This window comes from Salmo trutta, chromosome 16 (genome assembly GCF_901001165.1).
Source record: "Salmo trutta chromosome 16, fSalTru1.1, whole genome shotgun sequence".
NCBI classification, from domain to species: Eukaryota; Metazoa; Chordata; class Actinopteri; order Salmoniformes; family Salmonidae; genus Salmo; species Salmo trutta.
The window spans coordinates 50,428,789-50,447,838 of NC_042972.1; the positions used below are offsets into that span (position 1 = coordinate 50,428,789).

Consider the following 19,050-nt stretch of genomic DNA (forward strand, 5'->3'; position numbering starts at 1 on the left):
CAGACTGGGGCAAAGGTTCACCTTCCAACAGAACAACGACCCTAAGCACACAGCCAAGACAACGCAGTAGTGGCTTTGGGACAAGTCTCTGAATATCTTTGAGTGACCCAGACTTGAACCCGATTGAATGTCTCTGGAGAGACCTGAAAATAGCTGTGTAGCGACGCTCCCCATCCAACCTGACAGAGCTTGAGTGGATCTACAGAGAAGAATGGGAGAAACTCCCCAAATACAGGTGTGCCAAGCTTGTAGCGTCATACCCAAGAAGTCCCAAATGTGGAAAAAATGAAGGGGTCTGAATTATTTCTGTCAGTTGTTTTGAGGGCCACAGGCCTCACAAGACTCTTCTGAAGGTCCCCAGGTATCAGTGGAAAAAATGTATTGAAGTAAATACACCTTTCTTATCTCTCAGAAATAGGACACACTTCCTTTTCTTTCTTTTTTTTTGGGGGGGGGGGGGGGCTATCTGTTCCATGTAGTGAATCTGTTATTCAATGCATTTGTATGGGATAATAGAAGCAAGGCCAAATAAAAATGTTCATGAAATAATTGTTTTATATATTTTTTTCATACTTCAAGGGGTCTTAAAATTCAAAATCAAATAGCAAAAAATAATCCTTGGTATGACCTTCTTAAAACAATTCCATATAGCTTATTAATAGAACCCACCCCCCCCCGGCTTAGACAGGGCATAGACTGTAATGGGTTAACATGGTATAATTGATGCACATAAAAAAATACTGCGCTGGAAAACGGCTTAAATCGACTTTACTCAAAAAACTTTCCGCTAGATAAACTACTTTTTAGAACTTTTAATAAACTTGTTTGGTAGTGGTGATCGAGCGACATATGCTCAGTTGGTCTCGAGCTCTGTGCAAGTTGGAAAAGCAGTGTGAGCCACCTTTTGTTACAAACCTCAACCTGCAACTTTTAATAATACACAAGTAACACAAGCCAACACCACAAATAAATATAAGTAACACAAACCAACAGCACAAATAAGTATCGGAACACAAGTATAATCACATTACTTGCTTTCTTGCTACGGTAGCTACATAGACAATAAAATGCGTTTTTTGTGTGTGTAATTTCAGCCTCCCCTAACGCAGGATGTGATGACAGAGAATGTATTTTCTGGAAATTAGGATGATACGTTTATTTCCCCTTTGATAGCTACTAGACCATAAACTTACACATTGTCTTCCAACTCACCTTTTCAGCACAGATGCAGCACCTATACAGTACATTGTGCATCAACAATATATATTATAACTTGTGAATCACAATAGATTTTATTTTAGATTACAGTCAAGAAATACAGACTACAAATGGGACATGACTCAAAATACAAGAAAAAGTACATTAGCTAAATAAATGCATAATAAAAGCATACTGTTAAATAATTCACCATACATTAACCATATAGAATACTTTTAAATGTGTGAGGATTGATTAAATCATTGCTTTGATTTGTTACACTTTGTTTTGTGGTGGCTCCCATGATATGAATCAGACAAAGTGAATTAAGAAAACATTTTTTCAGTTTTACAGGTATTCATGGGCAAAATTAAATGGAAAAAAACAATAATGTGAAAAAGTTATGATCTGTTTCAAATATTTTATACTGTCCCATACCTACATAGGAACACATTTTTGAATCAATGAAGAATGTGTCATTTGAAATGCAATCAGATGGAATTGGCTGGTCATGGCATATGAAAAATAAATCATACTGATCAGTCACAATTAAATAAAATTCTGAAAAGTGTCACAGTTTTATACAGCAATACAAATATTGCTCAGTTCATAGATGTACATAATACTTTGGCAGCACTTCAGCTCAGCTAAAAGATGCTTAAAACATAAATAACACACACTTTAACAGGCTTGACACTATCTTAAACTTACATACAACATGAGCTACTATTCGCAAAATGTTCATAAAGGCCTATACACTATTTTATTGGGATCAATAATCAAGCATACAGATTTTCTCACCAGGTTTCCTTCTTCTTTCCAAAAAACTGGAGTATACAGAGAGAATATAAGCAGTTATTAGACCATTTCTCAGTAACATTGGGTACGGTATAGCAGAAAACAGATTTTGAGATTGCTCTCTAAGTTGACCTTTAAGGAACCAAAGAGGCTGGCCATTACAAACATGTAGGTGTCTAAGAATTTCCCTAAAGGTGTAATTCAGATTCAAACAGATACATTTATAGAATTGAGAATTCTATCAAATAAAAAGTAATTAAGTGAAGAGAAAGTGTGAGACAGAAATTTACTAGACCTGCTCAAAACAAATGTTAGAGGTATGTATTCCTCACACTCTTTTTTTTCAAGATGAGTATCAACAAAACTAGAGGGGAAAAGAGTAAGAGGAAACAATGCAAAAGATAGACAGATCACTCAACCAATCACAGGGTGCAGAGCAAAGGCTCAAGATTAAACAGACTGTGTGAGATGCTGCTGCACTAATGCTGCAAGAGGGTGAGTGGGGCGGGACGTTAAGCAGATTCTGGATCATCATGCCAGCGCCTTATTTACAGGGTGTGTGTGGTGGGGTGACACTGGTCCTGCTTTGTCTAGCCATTCTGATCCTCCTGTGTTTGTGGGGGTGTTTGGAGTGGTGCTGCTGAGTCCCCGTTACACCGTTCCAGGGGCTCAGCCTCTGGCTCCTCAGGAGCTGGGCTGGGCTGGAGCTGGGAGGGGGAACCAGGAGTGATGATGGTGGGTGCATTCTGTGAATTGGGAACCTGGAGGGTGAGTGAGGCCTCTGTGCTGGCAGGGGTGCCCTCAGAACCCTCAGCTGGGGGTACTGGAGTGTTGCTAGGGGTGACAGGTCCAGCGGTGGCCCCTGGAACTGGGCTGGAGGCACCGGAGTCACTCTGTTCTGGAGCTCGAAGCCTCTTCATCAGGGTTGTGACCCTTACAGCTTTCTGTGAAAGAGCAAGACCATAGAAGGATGTTTTTAGAACACCATCATCTAACTGAACAAACTGTCCACTGAATGAATAGAACTTCATATGCACAACATTCATGCATTTTGCATACTACGGTGTAGCCCAGTTCAGAAATGGTTGTATTTGTTTTTTAAGTTAGTTTGACAGAAAGGAAGAGTACCTTCCACTTGGCTTTGGCAAAGTTCTTTTCAATTTGCCCACACACTCCATCCCTGATGTTCTTGTTGGAGGCTGCATTCCCAGAAATCCTGAAACAAGGGACAGGTAAACAGAAAACCCACCAAAACACTTGAGAAGACAGAAATTGGTATGTATTTCAATCTTGGATCCATACCATTCATGGTTGATGGCCTCCTGTGCAGTCAGTCTTTGATCCTGCTCCACTTCCATCAGACATGACACCAGGCTTTTCGCTGTGAAAGAAATCGACAAGAACAATACAGTACACTGCTCTCTGGTGGAATAAAGTGGACACGCCTAAAAACCTTACTTTTTCCATCTATCTGGTTTACTGGTTTCTAAATGTGATACATAGTACTGCATTTTGATTTGAGATTACATGACTCTTTATACCTGAGTCAGATATATCATCCCAGTACGGTGAGTCAAACTCATAGTCTCCCGACAGAATCTTGCGGAAAAGGTTTTTGTCGTGATTATCATAGTCTTCATCTTCCGTTTCATCGTAGAAAGGGGGGTTTCCTGACAGGCTAGAGGAAGGGAAAACAAGACTGTTGATAGTCACCTGAGATGGGCAATGACATTAATACTGTATGGGCAAGACACTGTAAACTTTAGTGAACTTAAGTGATAAAGAACACTCACAGAATATACATGATGACCCCGATGGCCCAGCAATCCACTGGCCTTCCGTACCTCTGACGTCCCACCACCTCAGGAGCTGCAGGAAGATACACAGCATCCAATATTTTATTAATAGAAAAATGGAATGCCCAGAGGTAGCAAGATGGTCTCCAGCTCTAAAGTTGGCCAAACACTCATGCCAAACCCATCTGCCCCCATAAGTCTATGATCTGCCCTCCTCCCTACCCCCTCACCAAGGTACTCTGGGGTTCCACAGGGGTCCTTGATGAGTCCATTCTCCAGCTTGGCCAGGTGGAAGTCACTGATCACTATTTTGGAGTGCTTCAGGCGGTTGAAGTACACCAAGTTCTCCAGCTGTGAGACAAAACAAAGTGTACATTTGAATACATCATAATTCATTTTTGTTATGTAGAAATCCTCACAAAATATACATAATTGTCAGGTTAAAGAATTATTCAGGGTGCCATTCAATATATTTATTTCAGGCAGAGGGCAAAGTAGCTTAATTTCTATGCTGGCACCCAAGTAAATGGCCTGTGGTGTAATAGCCACTATGCAACACCAGATGGGAGCAGTGTGCTGAGTGTGCAGTATACCTTGAGGTTCCTGTGGACAATTCTCTGGGAGTGCAAATAGGCCACGGCTTCCAACACCTGTCTGACAACGTTGCTGGTGTCCTTCTCTGAGTAGTAGCCTTGGTCTAAGATCCAGTCAAAGACCTCTCTGCCTGTAGCTCTACAGAGAACGTACAACATATGACAGTGGTTTTCTCTGTATCATTCAAATGTTCTGTAGGTCTCTTGCAACACTCAAGAAGTCAAATCAACTCTCAGATGAGATGACTAAAATGAGATTCTCCTGCAGAATATGGAAAATAGACATTTCACACAGGGGTTCAGAAAGGGAAGCATGCATTTAAAAGTCTGCAGGATGTAGGCTATCTCTTTTGTACACTCCTTAAAATGGTGGTAACAGTGGGAGGGAACCACAATGACCTCAAGGGAATGAGTACAAAAAAATAAAAAAATAACCAACGTCATTCAATAATATCCAATATCACTCACAGCTCCAGGAAGAGGAAGTACTCCTTTCTAGTTTCAAAGACATCAACCAGCTGGAGGATGTTATGATGTTTGACCCTGTTAAAAAGGGAGACACAGAAGGAAACAGAGAAAGACAGACAATATTATATATCAAGCAATTATAAGATTAACTAGCAATCATCAAAAGATATTACATTTGATCATTTGTATCAGTGGTTTAATGATTTAATAACCATTAGAGAATTGGATCATTTCCAATTTAAGTGAAATTCAAATTATGAAATGCCTACTCATGCACTAAATAAAATCAGTAGGGGAGAGTGGGGCAAATTGAGCCAAAGGGGTAAGTTGAGCCGCCCTTGTTTCTAGGAAACCAGACACAAAATGTATAATTTGACCAAATATTTAAAAAGAGGTAATCATTTCATGGAGTCTGCAAAGGAAGAAAGCACATGGAAGAAGGGGTAAGCAAGTTAGGTCCAAAAAACACATTTTCAACAAGCACAAATACTTTTATTGTGAAGTTGGACCCGTTCCAAAATGGACCTGACCTTTCCCACCCGGACCCGATATGCATAAAAATATATTTTTATTATAGAGACCTGTTCCGAACGGACCTGAGGACAATTAGACCTGTTCCCTATAGACCTGGTCCGTGTGAAGGAAGCAGCAGGAAAGTCACATTTTTAAGCTACTTTATCAACAGGAGCTGATAAAGCGTGAGGTACAGGAGGGAGAGAGAGCTGCTGCTCTAGCAGACGAGGGGATGGGGGAGTGTTACTGTGAGCGAGTGACATGGGGAGCAGGGAGGAGGGAGAGAGAGATGAGAGACAGCAACCAACCAAGCCGACTCACGCTTTAGTAGAATAATACCTGCCATAGTTAGGTTATTTATCATCCAATATGATTACGTAGTACCAGTTTTGACTACATCAAACCCGAGAAGATACTCTGAACAAAAATATAAACGCAACATGCAACAATTTCAAAGATTTTACTCAGTTACAGTTCATATAAAGAAATCAGTCTAATAAAATAAAATCATTGGGCCCTAATCTAAGGATTTCACATGATTGGGAATACAGATATGCATCTGGAATGTTGTCCCAGTCCTCTTCAATGGCTGTGCGAGGTTGCTGGATATTGGTGGGAACTGGAACACGCTGTCGTTCAAGTCGATCCCGAGCATCCCAAACATGTTCAATGGGTGACATGTCAGGTGAGTATGCCGTCCATGGAAGAACTGGGACATTTTTAGCTTCCAGGAATTGTGTACAGATCCTGGCGACATGGGGCCGTGCATTATCATGCTGAAACATGAGGTGATGGCAGCGGATGAATGGCCCGACAATGGGCCTCAGGATCTCATCACAGTATATCTGTGTATTAAAATTGCCATCAATGACATGCAACTGTGTTCGTTGTCCGTAGCTTATGCCTGCCCATACCATAACCCCACCACCACTATTAAGCATTTTGTTCAAAATCAGCAAACCACTCGCCCACACATCTGCCCAGTAGAGTTGAAACCGGGATTCATCCGTGAAGAGCACCCTTCTCCAGCATGCCAACGGCCGTCGAAGGTGAGAATTTTCCCACTGAAGTTGGTTACGACGCCAAGCTACAGTCAGGTGAAGGCCCTGGTAAGGACGACGAGCATGCAGATGAGATTCCCGGAGACAGTTCCTCAGTTGTGCAAACCCATAGTTTCATCAGCTGTCCGGATGCCTTGTCTCAGACGGTGCCGCAGGTGAAGAAGCCGGATGCGGAGGTCTTGGGCTGTCTGATTGCATGATTGCATGTGGTCTGCGGTTATGAGGCTGGTTGGACGTACTGCCAAATTCTCTAAAACAACGTTGGAGGTGGCTTATGGGAGAGGAACATTCAATTATCTGGCAACATCTTTGGTGGACATTCCTGCAGTCAGCATGTCAAATGCAGGCTCCCACAAAACTTGAGACATCTGTGGCATTGTGTTGTGTGACAAAACTGCACATTTTAGAGTGGCCTTTTATTGTCCCCAGCACAAGGTGCACCTGTGTAATGATCATCTTGTTTAATCAGCTTCTTGACATGCCGCACTTGTCAGGTGGATGGATTATCTTGGCAAAGGATAAATTCTCACTAGCAGGGAAGTAAACAAATGTGCGCATAACATTTGAGAGAAATACGTTTTTTTGTGCGAATGGAACATTTCTGGTATATTTTATTTCAGCTCATGAACCATGGGACCAACACTTTGCATGTTTCATTTATATTTTTGTTCAGTGTAGATAAGCTAGCTAGCAAGCTAGGCTAATTGAGGCTGCACTTTCTCTTCCTACAGTTAAAATAACAACTCCATTCAGAATATTAAGTAGCAGCATACCTGTTGGCTCTTGGTCATTGTAGCTTATCCTTTAACTTTTAATTCCGTAATTGTAATTCCATCTTCCATTGATTAGATACATTATATGTACAAAAGTATGTGGACACCCCTTTAAATGACTGGATTTGGCTATTTCAACCACACTGTTAATGACAGATGTATAAAATCGAGCACACTGCCATGCAATTTCCATAGACAAACATTGGCAATAGAATGGTCTTACTGAAGAGCTCAGTGACTTTCAACATCGCACCGTCATAGGATGCCACCTTTCTAACAAGTCAGTCCGTCAAATTTCTGCACTGCTAGAGCTGCCCCGGACAATGGTTAGTGTTGTTATTGTGAAGTGAAAACCTGTAGGAGCAACCACGGGCTCAGCCACGAATTGGTAGGCCACAAAAGATAACAGAACGGGACCGCTGAGTGCTGAAGTGCGTAGTGCGTAAAAATCGTCTGTCCTCATTTGCAACACTCATTACCGAGTTCCAAACTGCCTCCGGAAACAACGTTCTTCGGGAGCTTCATGAAATGGATTTACATGGTCGACCAGCCGCACACAAGCCTAAGATCACCACCCGCAATGCCAAGCGTCGGCTGGAGGGGTGGAAACCTATCTGCCATTTGACTTGGAGCAGTGGAAACACGTTCTCTGGAGTGATGAATCACGCTTCACCATCTGACAGTCCGACGGACGAATCTGGGTTTGACGGATGCCAGGAGAATGCTACCTGCCCAAATGCATAGTACCAACTGTAAAGTTTGGTGGAGGAGGAATAATGGTCAGGGGCTGTTTTTTATGGTTATGGTTATAGGGTAGCCCCCTTAGTTCCTGTGAAGGCAAATCTTAACGCTGCAGCATACAATGACATTCTAGACGATTCTGTGCTTCCATCTTTGTGGCAGCAGTTTGGCGAAGGCCCTTTCCTGTTTCAGCATGACAATGCCCCCGTGCACAAAGCGAGGTCCATACAGAAATGGTTTGTCGAGATCAGTGTGGAAGAACTTGACTGGCCTGCACAGAGCGCAGTCCTCAACTCCATCGAACACCTTTGGGATGAATTGGAACGCTGACTGTGAGCCAGGCCTAATCACCCAACATCAGTGCCCGACCTCACTAATGCTCTTGTGGCTGAATGGAAGCAAGTCCTTGCAGCCACGTTCCAACCTCTAGTGGAAAGCCTTCCCAGAAGAGTGGAGGCTGTTATAGCAGCAAAGGGGGGAACAACCCCATATTAATGCCCATGATTTGGAATGAGACGTTCAACGAGCAGGTGTCAATATACTTTTGGTCATGTATCTCCTAAATTTAGCCACATAAGGAGGATCTATGACACTTTGATGACTTATGATTGGAGAACGACAAGCTACATGTACCACTCTCGTGAAAAGATCAGCAGAATAAATTATACAATTTCTCTCTCTCTCTACTGCAGCATTCGGGTTTGGATATGTACAGGTCCTTCCGGACAAGTCAGCTAAAATTACACATACCTGAGACCCGTGACAATTATTTCAGATCTGACCCAGACCCGTGACATTATTTAGAATTCTGGATCCGGTCCTGCTCGGGTCCCGGATTGGGTCTCGGGTATTCGGGTACAGGTGGATCCGTGAAGACCTTTAATTTATTGTGGTATAAGTTTCATGACGCTAGTATCTAAACCAAAGTAGATCGTTTTAAGATTGTTCTAAACATCAGTTGTGGTCTCTATGAGCTTCAATATGAGGTTCTAAACCTAGCATGAAAGTGAATCATTGTAGCTGTGTGGGTCAGTATAGTCAAAATGTTTGCCTTGGGGTAAGTTGAGCCAAAGGCAAGTTGAGCATATTAAAGTGTTTTCTTCCTAGGCGTAATGAAAGGCATTATCACTGGGATATGAGGTAACAACAGGGCGTGGCCTATGTCAAAAGTGTTTTAAAAAAGTACAACGTGTTAGGTGTTAAGCCTCTGTTAAAAGATGCTTAAAATGGTTGAAAGACAGAAAAGCAATTGTTATTGGGAAATAAAGATAGACATGGTTTTAAAAAGGTAGTGGTAACATTTCATTCGGTACATACATTTGAAGGCTGTTAACTTAATCCATACCCGGGGTAAATTGTGTCAAGAGACCACTTTTTTGGGACAAGCTATGTTTTCAAAACTGCAATGTTTACATGAATTCTGATTTTTGGGGGGATACACAACACCCTGAAATATACTGTATGTAGATATCTTTGTTCGAAAGAATACTATATTTCCCTTGACAGAGGGCTGCTGAATGTAAAACATGGCTCAACTTGGCCCACTCTCCCCATAGACAAAAATGTACAAATAGGCATTAAAAACAGACATAATTTGTGATATTGTAGGAGTGGATTAATGATTATGTTTTGTTATGTATGGAGAGTAGACCATTTCCAACTCCAGTTAAAGAATTCAAACTAGAGATTGGTCTCACTACCAAAGTTTATTTTTACCTTTATTTAACTAGGCAAGTCAATTAAGAATAAATTCTTATTTTCAATGACGTCCTAGGAACAGTGGGTTAACTGCCTTGTTCAGGGGCAGAACAATTTTTACCTTGTCAGCTTGGGGATTTGATCTTGCAACCTTCCGGTTAACTAGTCCAACGCTCTAACCACTTGGCTACCTGCCACCCCAAAGTACTCCACTGACATGCTAATAAGACATTTAATTAGGTATGTAAAGGAATCTTGATTGACATATTTTATTCATAGTTTTAAGTTAATTCATGTTTTAATTAATGTAATCCCAATAGTTTCAATTGCATTTTAATATTTGTTTTTAAAATACTGATGGGTCTGTGGCTCTTTCATTACAGATCCTACTTCAAATTCAAGACTGGACTGCTCAAGAGATATTGCTTCATTGTAATTATTTGTTAAAGGCAGATGGATAATTCAAGCTGAACAGGACTGGTGTTACGGGAATGTTATGGTGATGTTATGGAAACATTATGGGGATGTTATAGAAACAAGAACGTTAGTAATTAGTAACCATTATTAACTTATTTCTGTTAACTATCTCTACTGCGTTTTTTTTCTCCATTTCAATTGCATACATGTGAATTGTAAAACTATAGATCATTGTAACAGAATGATTCGTGCTTTCCTGTGGCATTTCAGATGCCACGGATAAATCTTTGCATTAATGAATAAGCCAAAAATGAATTTCACTCACATATTCAAGATTAGAATCTCATTCTTGGCAGCTTTCCTCACTTTCCTCCCGTCCTTTTTCAAAAACTTTTTACAGGTGAACATTTTGAGTGTGTTCTTGTCCTTCGCTCTGAAGATCTCACAGAACTCCTCCCTTAATCAGGACCACACACAAGAACAAACGAAAGAAACATTTTAAAATGGCCAAATCTATACTGAAAGGAAGAGGTATATGTGTTCCTATTAAGTCACAGTCCCAGAATACAGAATGTAACGGTCGTTTAAACATTGTGAAGGAATACTCACGATTTGACAATTTGTCCAAGGTCATATTTATCGGTCACCTCTGAGGGATTGTTGTAATCCTTATTCTCCCCGAGTGTCAAACAGCCAAATGGCATGGCAGCTCCTGCCCTTCACAGGGAAATCACACCAGCACCACCTGTTAACAAGACAGAGCATATTGTTGCTACAATACACATTAAAGCAATTGTACATGAGAAGGCATGTTAAACAACTTCTTTAGCGTGGTTGTGCTGCGGTCATAGGTACGAGTTCCATCTCATTACTAAACAACTGAATAAGAGCACCAGGACATACGCTGCTGCTAAAGTTTATTATCTATCCCTTTGCCTGGTCACTTTATCCCTACCTGTAGGTACACATCTACCTCAATTACATCATACCCCTGCACATCGACTCTGTACTGGTACCCTGTGCATATAGCCAAGTTATCGTTACTCATTGTGTATTTATTCCTTGTGTTATTATTTTTCTGTTATTTCTACATTTTCCTCTCTGCATTGTTGTGAAGGGCCCATAAGGAAGCGTGTCACTGTTAGTTTTAAATGGCACAATTGTAATAGGTTCCTGCTGGATATTAAATCCCTCATCTACCTACTGTAGCAGTCCACTTTGCTGAACATAAGTGTAACTATACTATATCTGAGTGAGGTTACATAAGACCAGGCCTGGCATTGTGTTAGAGGTATCCAGTCTAGAAGTAGCCTGTCATTGCTAACAACTAAGGTGCAGACCAAAAAATGTATTCTTTCAATCAATGCACACATTAGCCAGCATGCACTTATCATTTTCAAAATGTGTTTATCGAATATGCCGGTCATTGAGTTCATAATGCACTTTGAACTCAACATGATAATGACTTCGATTAAACTCTTTAGAGAACATTGTATGCCCTGGGACCTTGAAAATGACCTGATTAATTCATATTCATCCATCACATAACTCTACTGTACAAAGACTTAAGTCTCCAGTAGTCTGGAAGGCGTATTTTTTTTTACTCAACAGTGAGCCAGCCAGCCCCGTACTGGCATTGCGGCTGCAACCTTTGTCTGCTCTCTGTATCTCTGTGAGAGTACTCTGAATGTTATTGTCGTGTGTGTGTAGGTGGCAGGGAAGTCAGGCGCAGGAGAAACCAACTTGGTGTAACTGGATTAGTTTAATTTATATAAAACAAACTCCAAGAAACCAACGTACATAAAAATAAACATGGGTAAACTAACCCGTCGCACACCTATACAAAATACACGAAACACATAACCACAAACAATCTCCAACAAGGACATGAGGGGAAACAGAGGGTTAAATACACAACATGTAATTAATGGGATTGGAACCAGGTGTGTAGGAAGACAAGACAAAACCAATGGAAAATGAAAAATGGATCAATGATGGCTCGAAGACCGGTGACGGGGGGGGGAGGGGGGGGGGGGGGGGGGTGCATGTAATAAAAGAAAAGCTGCCAAATGTTTCAGTGTGAAACATAGATTTAATTTCCGGCACATCGCTCATATTTTCATGAATTCAGGATAGCATTCTTTGTTCTTTTCTAACTAATTTACTTATTAGCCAGTGTGATCCTCAGAAGCAAACTGAATTGATTGTCTTTGATTGAGTAACAAAGGGAAATCACCATTTACAAAGTTACTTTATAGAACTGAATAGGTTTCCATGAATCTGGTCCACAGCAGCATTACATACTCAGTATTCAGCCTTGGGGCTATTAATACCACCAGGAGCAGCGGTAGCTATTGTTCTTCCTGAACAAAGCATACAGTTCCCTGAATACATGCAATACGAATATGATCCTCTCTGGATGGGTTTCTGGCTGCTGAACAATCCTGTTGATTTGGCAGCAGAGGAAGCAGAGTGAAATACAGTGGGAGGAGGAGGAGGAGAGTGAATTTGACCGAGGTGCCATCTCAGTGGAGCCATCAATCATGTCCCTATTATGAGAAGAAAAATGGATTCCTCATCTCTGGTGGAAAATCAATGCGAGGTTTCACTCTGTGGTAGAGGAAAATAACACGTCCTTATGGAAGGATCATGAATATATGAGGAAACAACAAAAATATATGATACAGGGAATAAGGCATTTGGCCTTTGTAAATGAGCCATTACCATTCCTGTATTATTAGGTAGTGTAGTTGCACATGATTTCAAAACAGTTCTAATCTTGTAGTAGTATTAGGAGTAACAAATAGTTAGGTAAAACTACATTTTATGTAAGAAATGCACATTTCTAGGTGAGTAAATTTATTGGGAAACAATCCCGTTGTACATTAAGGTTCACTTATTTTCTTTTGACAACACCAATCATTCATGACGTATGAGGCATCTGCTATGCTCGTTGTAAGCCTTCCTTTACTAATGGCTAGTAGAAGGTAAAGGTCACAGCAGGACTAACTTCATGTAGTAGGTGTTAAAGAAACACCTGAAACGAAATGCCCCATATGACGAGAAGCTGTTGGGGTCGGTTCTCTTCTGCACTGTTCAACCAATCCAGTAAATGTGGAGGAGGGGTGAAGACGGAGTGTCACCTTGTTAATATTCCTGATAGAACAACTTCAGAGCGCAAGCTACTGTAGCAAATGTGCCATTGCTAGCTGCTAGCTAGCTGCTAGCCAGATACTAGCCTGCATTATTTAGCAATAAAGGAATCTCCGACAAACTTGACATCAAAAAATTGGTATGTGGTGTCTGTCGACTTTGTGGTAAAACACTATCCTGTGAATATTGCAAGTTTTAGTTATTGCTTCCTCAAATACTTGCTCAGAAAGCTACATGTTTTATAGTCGTACGCTATGTTTCACCGACAAGGTTCGATATCGCGACCAAAACAGTCGCATTTGCGACCGTTTGACTTCGCAGTGAGACACATTCTTAACTGGTCGCAAGGGTGCCAGCAATTTTTTTTAACCTTGGTTCAAAATTTGCTTTTTCTTATCATCCTGATTTATTCAAACAGTAATGTGCAATTGACCAAAGATAAACCAACTTTCTGAATAGGCAACAATGACACTGAAATGACCTTTTTTGTGTGTGTCAGGGCTCCACATACAGGGGAGGTTTTAGAAAGCCTCCTGGCCAGTCGATCATCCCGGTCAGTGGCCCGCTTGGGCCAGTGAATTTCTTTTGTAATAATGCTATTTTTTATCTAGGAAAGTATTCATACCCCTTGACTTATTGTATATTTTGTTGTGTTACAGCCTGAATTCCAAATTCATAAAAAAAAAATAATTTCACACCCATCTACTCACAATATTCCATAACTACAAAGTGAAAACATGTTTTTAGACATTTTTGGAAATGTATTTAAAATGAAAAACTGAAATATGTAATTTACATAAGTATTCACAGCCTTTCTCAATACTTTGTAAAAGCACCTTTGGCAGAGATTACAGCTGTGAGTCTTTCTAGGTAAGTCACTAAGAGTTTTCCATACCTGGATTGTGCAACATTTGCCCATTATTATTTTCAAAACTCTTCAAGCTCTGTCAAATTGGTTGTTGATCATTGCTAGACAACCATTTCCAGTCTTGCCATATATACAGTAGTGAATAAAAACATAAACGAAAATGTGAAGTGTTGGTCCCATGGTTCATGAGCAAAAATAAAAGATTTCTCTCAACTTTTATGAACAAATGTGTTTACATCTCTGTTAGTGAGCATTTCTACATATCCAAGATAATCCATCCACCTGACAGGTGTGGCATATCAAGCAGCTGATTTAACAAGATGATCATTATACAGGTTTACCTTGTGCTGGGGACAGTAAAAGGCCACTCTAAAATGTGCAGTTTTGTCACACAACACAACGCCACATATGTCTCAAGTTTTGACAGAGTGTGCATTTGGCATGGTGAATGCAGGAATGTCCACCAGAGCTGTTGCCATAGAATTGAATGTTCCTCTCCCATAAGCCACCTCTAACGTTGTTTTAGAGAATTTGGCAGTACGTCCAGCCAGCCTAACAACCGCAGACCATGTGTAACCATGACAGCCCAGGACCTCCATATCCAGCTTCTTCACCTGCGGGATTGTCTGAGACCAGCCACCCGGACAGCTGATGAAACTGTGCATTTGTACAACTGAAGAATTCCTGCACAAACTGTCAGAAACCGTCTCAGGGAAGCTCATCTGCGTGCTCGTCGTCCTCACCAGGGTCTTGACCTGACTGCAGTTCGGAGTCGTAACCAACTTCAGTGGGCAAATGCTCCCCTTCGATGGCCACTGGCACGCTGGAGAAGTGTGCTCTTCACGGATGATTCCCAGTTTGAACTGTACCGGGCAGGTGGCAGACAGCGTGTATGGCATCATGTGCGCGAGAGGTTTGCTGATGTCAACGTTTTGAACAGAGTGACCCATGGTGGTGGTGGTCTGCTATGGGAAGGCATAAGCTACGGACAACGAACACAATTGCATTTTATCAAGGGCAATTTGAATGCACAGAGATACCATGACGAGATACCGAGGCCCATTGTCGTACCATTCATCCGCCACCATCACCTCATGTTTTAGCATGATAATGCACGGCCCCATGTCACAAGGATCTGTATACAATTCCTGGAAGCTGAAAATGTCCCAATTCTTCCATGGCCTGCATACTCACCAGACATGTTACCCATTGAGCATGTTTGGGATGCTCGGGATTGACGTGTACAACAGCGTCATTTAGTTCCCGCCAATATCCAGCAACATCACACAGCCATTGAAAAGGAGTGGAACAGCATTCCACTGGCCATAATAAACATCCGGATCAACTTTATGCAAAGGAGATGTGTCGCACTGCATGAGGCAAATGGTGATCACACCAGACACTGAATGGTTTTCTGATCCACACCACTACCTTTTTAAAAAAAAAGTATCTGTGACTAACAGATACATATCTGTATTCCCAGTCATGTGAAATCCATGGATTAGGGTTTAATTTATTTATTTCAATTGACTGATTTCCTTATATGAACTGTAACTCACAAAAATCTATGAAATTGTTGCATGTTTAGATGTGTTTAGATTTTTTTTCAGTATAAACTAAGCCAATCATTTAAGTTTTTGCACCCGTTACTGAAATGGTTGTTCCAGTTTAACAGGCTTAGGTAGTTTACTCCACGGTGCTTAACCCTGGCAGTCACTACGAATGCAAGTTGCGGATTAATACACATTTCAACTGTTGGATAGCCTAGTGCTGGCTAGATTCCAATAGGAATTACACATACTTTTACAAGCCAGTATAATGTGATTTACAGTTAGGGTTGCAACATTCTGGTACATTTCTCAGGTTTTCCAGAAATCCTGGTTGGAAGTGCTCTAAACAATCTCTGGGGGAAGTTTGTGGAATTTTGCAACCCTACTTGCAGGCCTGGTGTGGCCTGTAAACTGAGTTTCAGGCCACAGTATAAGGCCTTATAATATATGTAATAGTTTTATTATAATTTTTTACATTTGCCCAAGAACTCACCATGTCGCTGTCACTAAGAAATACAGTCATGGGTGGTAACTCTACAATTCAATTGAAAAGGCAAGGAACACTGGGATATGATTGGAGGCGTGGCTTAGTGGGGGCGTTAAATTTAAGTATACCTTACAAAAAAAGCTGCATTTGTATTACTCATATGAAGGTAGTAGTGCTTACTTCAGCTCTTTAAGTTTCTTAACTTATTATTTTTTTAGGTAATCAGTTTCCTGTTTGAGTACTCAGGAACATTTTCACTCTTCTTGGTAAGCAACGCCAGTGTAGATTTGGCATTAGGTTTTAGGTTATTGTCCTGCTGAAAGGTGAATTAATCTCCCAGTTTCTGGCGGAAAGCAGACTAAAACAGGTTTTCCTGTAGGATTTTGCCTGTGCTTAGTGGTACTCAGTAATGTGTAGTATTGGATTTGCCCCAAACATAATACTTTGTATTCAGGGCAAAAGGTTAATTGCTTTGCTACATTATTTGCAGTATTACTTTAGTGCGTGTTGTTGCAAACAGGATGCATGTTTTGCAATATTTGTATTCTGTACAAGCTTCCTTCTTTTCACTCTGTCAGTTAGGTTAATATTGTGGAGTAACTACAATGCTGTTGATCCATCCTCAGTTTTCTCCTATCACAGCCATTAAACTCTGTAACTGTTTTAAAGTCAACATTGGCCTAATGGTGAAACCTCTAAGTGGTTCCCTTCCTCTCTGGCAACTGAGTTAGGAAGGACGCCTTTATCTTTGTAGTGACTGGGTGTTTTTATACACCATCCAATGTGTAATTAATAACTTCACCATGCTCAAAGAGATATTCAATGTCTGCTTTTTTTTTCTATAAGTGCCATTCTTTGCGAGGCATTGGAAAACCTCCCTGGTCTTTGTGGTTGAATCTGTGTTTGAAACTTACTGCTTGACTGAGGGACCTTAACAGATAATTGCGTGTGGGGTACAGAGATGAGGTAGTCATTAAAAAATAATGTTAAACACTATTATTGCACACAGAGTGAGTCCATGCAACTTATAATTTTACTTGTTCAGCACTCCTGACTTATTTAGGCTTGCCATAATAAAGGGGTTGAATACTTACTGACTCAGGACATTTCAGCTTTTTATTTTTCATTAATTTGTAAACAACTGTCGTATCCCAGGAGGTCTACCCGGGGGATGGTAATAGAGGGGAGGTGCGTGAGGCGACGTTGGTTCCCTCTACTGGAAATACGGGAGCTGGGCACCCCGAAGCCCACAACCGGGGGGCCCAATCACAAGAGTTGGTGCTCATCCCTACAACAGAGAGTAAATTCCTGGCTACGTGGCATGGGCCCTACGACATTGTTGAGTGGGTAGGAGATGTCAACTATAAGGTCCGCCAACCGGCCGGAGAAAACCCCTCCAGCTTTATCATGTCAACTTTACTCGCGTGGCACGCACGTGAGGCGCTGTGCGTAACTTGGACCCGGCCACAGCAGGGCCCCCCCTCGGTCTAAGTTGCAATGGGGAAGACCTCAGCCCCAGCCAAGACAAGAGGTCAGAGAGTTGGTCCAGCGGAATACGGCTGTGTTCTCCGAGGTGCCGCAAACAGCTCCGAGGTGCGCAAACGGCCCTACCAGAAGCCCGGAGGGTGGCGGTCCAGTGGGAAGTGACGACAATGCTAGAAATGGGGGTACTGGACACGACACACAGTGAGGGGTCTAGTCCCATAGTGCTGGTTCCGAAACCGGACGGAACTGTCCGCTTCTGTAATGACTTCCGGGGCCTGAAAGAGGTCAGTAAGTTTGATGCCTACCCCATGCCCCGGGTGGACGAACTGATCGATCGCTTGGGGATGGCGAGATACGTCAGATACGTCAGCACCTCCTAGACCAGAGAGACACGTCTGACACAGGGGTAGAGGCCGTTTTGTCCCAAGAGCAGGAAGGCAAGGAGCACCCAATCATCTATGTCAGCAGGAAGCTCCTCCCGAGGGAGAAGAAATACTTGATTGTCGAGAAGGAGTGCCTCGCCGTGAAGTGTGCACTGGACACACTCAAGTATTACCTCCTCGGGAGGAAGTTCACCCTGATCATTGACCATGCCCCCCTTGTGTGGATGGCAAGAGGTAAGGACACGAATGACCGTGTCACCCGCTGGTTCCTGTCCTTACAGCGATGCTCTGTCATCCACAGGTCGGGGGCCCAGCACGGCAATGCAGTCGCCCTCTCCAGGAGGGATGCAAACCTAGCCCTGAGCATGCCTCCCTCCCAGTCAGGGCTAAGGGGGGGAGGGGTATCCCAGGAGGTCTACCCCGGGGGATGGTAATAGAGGGGAGGTATGTGAGGCGACGCGGGGAGGTCCCGTATCCTCTGCTGAGAATACGGGAGCTGGGCACCCCGACACGGACAGCTCCAAGTGGAGGTAATTAGGGGAAAGTGCCAACCAGGCGTGGAGGCAAAATATAAGGAGCACTGTGGCACCTCGCGAGAGAGAACGGGGCAAGACCGACACCAAGCAAAAGGAGAGAAGGACCGTGCCAAACCTAAATGATTTTCTTTGTTATGTTTATTTTCTGTCCTAGTAAAGTTGTTTTTGCGGATTAAAACCTCACTGTCTCTGTATCAATCTCTGCACGCTCAACCCAACACCCCACGGTTTACCACAAAATGTATAAAAACATAATTACACTTTGAAAAGATGTGGTATTGTGTGTAGGCTAGTGACCAAAAAAATCTAAATTTAACCCGTTTTAAATTCAGGTTGTAACTAAACAAAGTTTGAATACTTTCTGAAGGCACTGTAATTGATTCAAAAACGGATGCATTCCCGAAGCTGTTTGTTTCTTATGTCGATTATTTATCACACGCATGCTGTACACATATAGCCTATATATTATCTGTCGGGCAGAGAGAGCATGCAGCTCTCAAGCAGCTGGTTGTTGTGTGGAGTGAAGACTGACA

At 42.0% G+C, this 19,050-nt stretch overlaps 1 protein-coding gene across 2 annotated transcripts in view; it reads right to left on the minus strand.

Moving 5' to 3' along the window:
• Positions 1 to 1,141: 1,141 nt before the first annotated feature.
• LOC115150971 (caM kinase-like vesicle-associated protein) overlaps positions 1,142 to 19,050 on the minus strand; it is a 40,446-nt gene continuing 22,537 nt past the window's right edge. For both annotated transcript variants that reach the window (XM_029694846.1, XM_029694845.1), the window contains exons 2-11: positions 10,665 to 10,800; positions 10,381 to 10,512; positions 4,853 to 4,927; positions 4,385 to 4,523; positions 4,022 to 4,142; positions 3,789 to 3,864; positions 3,537 to 3,673; positions 3,298 to 3,376; positions 3,124 to 3,211; positions 1,142 to 2,939 (exon numbers count right to left, since the gene is read on the minus strand). In XM_029694846.1, coding sequence (XP_029550706.1) covers positions 2,586 to 2,939; positions 3,124 to 3,211; positions 3,298 to 3,376; positions 3,537 to 3,673; positions 3,789 to 3,864; positions 4,022 to 4,142; positions 4,385 to 4,523; positions 4,853 to 4,927; positions 10,381 to 10,512; positions 10,665 to 10,759 — 1,296 coding nt within the window. In that variant the 5' untranslated portion in view covers positions 10,760 to 10,800 and the 3' untranslated portion in view covers positions 1,142 to 2,585. The remainder of the gene's footprint in view (positions 2,940 to 3,123; positions 3,212 to 3,297; positions 3,377 to 3,536; positions 3,674 to 3,788; positions 3,865 to 4,021; positions 4,143 to 4,384; positions 4,524 to 4,852; positions 4,928 to 10,380; positions 10,513 to 10,664; positions 10,801 to 19,050) is intronic.